The 6,000-nt window shown below is 38.9% G+C and overlaps 1 protein-coding gene across 4 annotated transcripts in view; it reads right to left on the reverse strand.

The window, feature by feature from the left end:
* The window catches only part of USP34 (ubiquitin specific peptidase 34), a 219,721-nt gene extending 213,721 nt beyond the window's left edge, over nucleotides 1–6,000 (reverse strand). For all 4 annotated transcript variants that reach the window (XR_005718281.1, XM_040223999.1, XM_040223998.1 and 1 more), the window contains exon 1: nucleotides 5,762–6,000. Coding sequence is in view for 3 of the 4 variants with exons in the window: in XM_040223999.1 (XP_040079933.1) it covers nucleotides 5,762–5,804 (43 nt within the window). In the remaining variant the exon portion in view is untranslated. The remainder of the gene's footprint in view (nucleotides 1–5,761) is intronic.

A 6,000-nucleotide genomic window follows, 5' to 3' on the forward strand; every position in this document is an offset into this window, starting at 1 on the left:
TTTACATTTTTAAAACCACTTCTAAAAGTTTGTATTTTTAACCACTTCTAAGAATCTATTTTTAAAAACCCAGTGATTAAAGATTTATATGCAAGGATGTTCATTTGCAGCTTTATTTATAATACTGAAGAACTGAAAACAAGAATACCATGAGGAAAAATTAAATTGCATACAAATTAGGACATCATACAGACAAAAACATGTTTTAAAAAAGTTAAGGGAAATGATCAAACAATCTTAGGTGAGAAAAGCTACTAAATATATATATATATATATCTCATTCTCAATTTTAAAACTGCTGGGAACCCCCTGGTGGTCCAGTGGCTGAGGCCCAGTCACTGCTGAGGGCTCTGGTTCAATTCTTGGCAGGGGAATTAAGAGTCCACAAACCAAGTGGTGCCATCAGAAAAAAAAAAAAAAATGTAAATATGTACCTAAAAAATATGATGTAAAAATATTTCAAAGCATTACCAGAAATCATCACTGGATAGTAAGATTATGGGTGATTTAAACTTGAATAGTTTGAGGGGGTTTTAGGGAGGAAGAGGACATGCCATGAGATCTTAGATCCCCCACCAGGAAAGTAACCCACAACCCTGCAGAGGAAGCATGGAGCTTAACTACTGGACTGCCAGGGGAAGTCCCTGCAACCTGCAATCAGGAAAAATAAGAGTAAGTGAAAGAGAGAAAGGGAGCACAGCCCATTTGGAAACACCTTGGTCATTACTGAAAAGTTTCACACTTTCTGAAAAAAATTAAAATTCTCATTAATACACATTCAACCCACACATAAATACTTGTAAGGTAAATATATAGATACTATCATTATTAAACATATTAAAAATATTAACATATTTCATAAATACAGTGCTATAGCTAGATATCAATAGTTATCACTGACAATGCAGATAGTCAGCTAGTAATAATCTACTAGTGCTTTATGATTTATAAGTTACTTTATAAAGATATATGAGTTGAAACTCTACTACTTTTGAAAAATAAGATTTCAAACTATTTTAAGAGAATATAATCTTAGCAAGATTTACTGAAATAAAAAATTTAGTCATTTGGTACTATATTGCAGTAAAATCAAATTTCCAATCAGTTCAAGTTTTAGAATTAAATGTCTACCAAAAAATGTTACATTACTAATGATTATTTCATGCCTATATACTTACATTTTTAAAACCCTAGAAATATGAGGTTTATTAAAGAGCTCATTGCTGATAAATATTAAGATATATTAAGACAGACTACCATTTGGCTACATTTACCACCACTTATAAATTCTTTTTACAGTGAGTACAGAATCAAGCCCAAACTTGTGAAAACACTTAAAAATTTAGTAATTTTTTATTTTGCCAATCAGTGTACTCATAATGTCTTCCATTTGAACAGATCATCATAAAGTTTATACAGCATGCTGCTGCTACTGCTAAGTCGCTCAGTCATGTCCGACTCTGTGCGACCCCATAGACGGCAGCCCACCAGGCTCCCCCATCCCTGGGATTCTCCAGGCATGAACACTGGAGTGGGGTGCCATTGCCTTCTCCGTTATACAGCATAGCCTAATTGTTAAAGAGCATGAGCTTTTAGCGCAACCTGAGATTAAGCCCTCTACAAATCCTGACTCCACCAAATAAAGTCTAGTGACCCTAATCCTTGGTTCTCTTATCTAAAAAGGGGTGATAAGGTACCTACCTCAAAGAACTAATTAAGTTCCCAACACAAATGGCTCAATATTCTTTAAAAATAAAAATGCAAACAGAATTATTCTACAAATACTGATATCAGAGTATCCTGAGTTCTAGCTTAGATAATGCTACTAAGCAGGTGACAGGTGATCTTCAGCCAATCACTTAGCCTTATACTCTTTGTGACCCCATGGACTATACATTCTATGGCATTCTCCAGGCCAGAATACTGAAGTGGGTAGCCTTTCCCTTCCCCAGGGGATCTTCCCAACCCAGGGATCAAACCCAGATCTTCTGCATTGCGGGCGGATTCTTTACCAGCTGAACCACCAGGGAAGCCCAAGAATACTGGAATGAGTAGCCTATCCCTTCTCCAGCGGATCTTCCCATCCCAGGGATCGGACCAGGGTCTCCTGCATTGCAGGTGGTTTCTTTACCAACTGAGCTATCAGGGAAGCCCATTAAGAAAGTAAAAATGCAAGCAATTATTCTGCCAATACTGGTATCAGAGTAGCCCGAGTTCTAACTTAGGTAAGACTACTAAGCAGGTGACAGGTGATCTCCAGCCAATCAGTCTTTCTGAGGGTCAACTTTTTTCACCTTTAAAACTGAAATACTAGAGTTTCCTGGTGGTCCAGTAGTTAGGACTCCATGCTTTCACTGTAGTGGGCCTTGGTTCCATTCCTGGTCAGGAAACTAAGATCCTGAAAGCCACGTGGCAAGGCCAAAAAAAAAAAAAAAAACTGCAATACCAATACCTGCTCCTGCCTATCACAAAGGACAGCTCGGAAAGACAAATGAATTGCCCATTTAAAACATCTGGCGAAGTGCAATTCACTAAACACACAGAGTAAAATCCACAACAAACAAATGGTTCAAAAGATGGCTGAACACTTAAAGCCATTTTCACTCTGCTATAGAGAAATTTACTTCACCAAGGCAGTGACTTCAATTAACTAGTTGAGCTAGCTATATGCTAATGGCCCAAAGCATCAACATCCACAAATGTTTTAGATTTAGTAACCTAGTTCAAAAAAGTAGCTATAAAAGCAGCAAATATACAAACTCAACAAGGAAAGGAACATAAACTTAAAATTATTTCCTAAACTGAACGAAACTCCCCAAACTGACAGGAGCAAAATTCACTCAATACATTCCAAACTTTTAAAACATCTTCCTTATTAAAAACAAAGCACTGGAAAGAATATGAAAACTCAAATATGTCAGTATTGTTGAAACTGGTTATTCTAACACTAAAGCCAAATGTTATTTTGAAAACTAATTTCAAGTTTCAGGGTATCTGTCAAGACTATACTAAAAAAAGGGAATGATGTGGTCCTTATTACCAAGTCCTAAGCCTGGTTCCAAAGACATTACTTTAGTGGGCCCTTAACCCACAAAATTCTATCTGAATACTGTACATATTTCTACGGTGAGAAGTTTAGATTCTCAGCAGGAGTAGAGGTGTAACTAATATCAATATTCTCATCAAAAACTGATGACAAGAGGAAGCTATTATATTTTGTCATCTATTTTTAACTATACTACATTTTGTTATTTTTAAAATAAACACTGCAAGTCCTTAACCTTATCAAAACTTTAAGTATATTAGATATAAAGCTCTACTATCCACATCATATCTACCTGTTCACTTAAAACACGAAATTTTTACATTATGCATTTACTAGTGTGTCCAGACAGACTGAAGTTTGATCAGTGTTTGCAAATTTAACAAGAAGTAAGTTTTTAGTTTATTTTAATTCTATCTTCCCAACACACCACCTAAAAAATATACTTATTTCTCCTTTTGGTTAAACTGTTCAGGGAGTTATAGAGAAAGATAGACACAGTATTTGGGGGCTTTAACTGAATTTCTAATCTAGGATGAACTGATGTTCATTTTTGCACAACTGTATGGTGGATAAAAAAAGAGATTTCATGTACAATTATTGTGAATGAGATTACAAGAAAGACATAACTTACTTTAATTACAACAAGTTTTATCAAGTTCCAACCATCATGCTCCCATCCAGTCATGGATAAATGTTACTATAATGAGATATAGTTAATACCCTCTGCTCTCAGGGAACTTAAGCATCTTATGTTTGAGGTATAGTAACTAAAAAAGGAAAAATGAAAACAAATGTAAAACACCTAAGAGGGAGGAATGGGGCAAGCAACGTGTCAAAGCTTGATATACCAACAGATGAAATCACTGAAGTAATTTTTTTTTAAAGGAAGCTTCTTTGTCAGATTAGTGTTTATAAGTCAAATTCTTAAACTGAAGTTTTAGAGGGTCTGCACTGCCAGTTTGTGAAACCGGCTCAACTAACCATATTTAATTAAAGGTAACAAAAGCCAAGTTTCTAACTCTCCATAAATCAACTGCATTTGTGAGTGCTAAATTCTAGGGGTTCTTTCATTATGTCTCTTTTCAAAAGATAAGGATTAACAAACTTTAGCTTCTCTAGATAGCATGTCTAAGGTTTTTAATTTTTAAACATAACTATTAAAAGCAGGTTCTTACAACAAAATTCTGTAAAGCAATTATCCTTCAATAAAATATTAAAATATATAAAATAACATAGCTATCCTTTCCAATTTCAAAATAATCAAGCCATAATCCCACAACTTGCATCTGAGATATATAAAATACAGTTCACTGAAATAAGTACTAAGGACTTAAGTTTATCATATCATAAACCACTTGCACCAAAAATAACAGTATCTTAAAATATATACAAATAACCTCAAAGGTGTACCTGTGGCTGATTCTTGTTGATAGATGACAGAAAACCACAAAATTCTATAAAGCAGTTATCCTTCAACTATAAAGTTTAAATATATATATACAAATAATCTTAAAATTCCAGGAAATTTTAGAATGAAACATACTTGAAAGTATAGTTTAAATTTGTGCAAAAGCCTGCTTCCACCTGTCAGGAAGAAAATAGAGGTGAAAGTAAACTAGAACCCTTCCACTTTTATTATTGCCTTTGCTCATTAAACTCAAACACAAACTAGATTATATATTTTATAATTAAGTTGTTTTAAATAATATTAGAAAGTAAACAGTTTGGCAGGCTTTCGAAATACCAGGCACAAAATACAAATCCAAAATCAACAAAAGCTGTTCGTAAATGAACATTTTCTCAACCCTCAACTTTTTGTAAATTAATCTTTTATCTAATTCACTTCGCCCAACTAGGCCTTTGGGCCCAGAAATAGTTAACTTGCAACATGCCTTGCTTCTTTAAGCTAAGATACCATCTTACAAGAGTCTGGAGTAAAATAAATTAAAGGAATCTAACTAGAAAAGAGCAATGCACGCTTTGTAATAATCAAAAGTATACGAAATAAGGCCTTTCATTCCAGGAGACAGACCATGACTATCCCGGGATGGTATCTACTACAGTGCTCTCCTTGATATGAGAATTGATCATTAAAACGACGATTGGTACACTAAGAGACATCATTAATTTTTTTTAAATAGATATAAGGGTTCTAATTATCACTATCACAGCTCATTTTCAGCTATTTAAGGACAGGCAGAAAGGTTTAATACACCTATACACCCCCAAGGGAGGGGAAAACCACCAACCACCTCCCAGGGAGTTTAATGAAAATTAGCAGGTAAGAGGCCTCGGCCGCACGCTGAAAATCAAAGAGGGCGGCCGGAGGGTCGAAGGGTTGACTGCAGAGGAGAGACTGGTACTCGGACCCCACCTCGCCTCACCTTCCCGTCAGGGCGAAGGGGGCGAAGGATCATTAGTCCCTTCGTTAATTGACACCTGTAATGAGGAAACTTTCCGAGAGCGGACAGCGCTCAGGCCCGGCCTGGCCGGAGCTCCGCGGCGGGCCCATCTAGGGCGCCCAGGTAACCGGGCCGGGCTGGGCCCGAGGCGCCGCGGCGGCCGCGCCACCGCGCACCTTCCCGGGGCGCTAGGCCCGCACGCCGGCCGGCTCGGCCGCCGCCTCCCGCAGGCCGCGGCAGCTCGGGGAGGCCGGGGAGCGGCGCGGGGACCCCAAACCCTACACCCCGACAGGCCGCCGCCGCGGCTACTTACTTTCATTTAACACCTCCACCAGGTCTGCGCAGTTCTCGCACATCGTTCGGCCGCCGCCCCCCCCCTCCCCCGCTTCGGATCGCACTGACTGATCCCGATCGGCGGGGGGGAGGGGAGAGAGGCGGAGGAGGGGGCCGGCCGGCCGGCGGGGCGGGGAGGCGACGAGGGCGGGCGGCGGCGGGGACGGGGCGGGGAGCTGGAGAATGGGGGAGGGGGCCGGCGGTCCCCGGAGCGGGCGG

This window comes from Oryx dammah, unplaced genomic scaffold, assembly GCF_014754425.2.
Source record: "Oryx dammah isolate SB20612 unplaced genomic scaffold, SCBI_Odam_1.1 HiC_scaffold_25, whole genome shotgun sequence".
NCBI classification, from domain to species: domain Eukaryota; kingdom Metazoa; phylum Chordata; class Mammalia; order Artiodactyla; family Bovidae; genus Oryx; species Oryx dammah.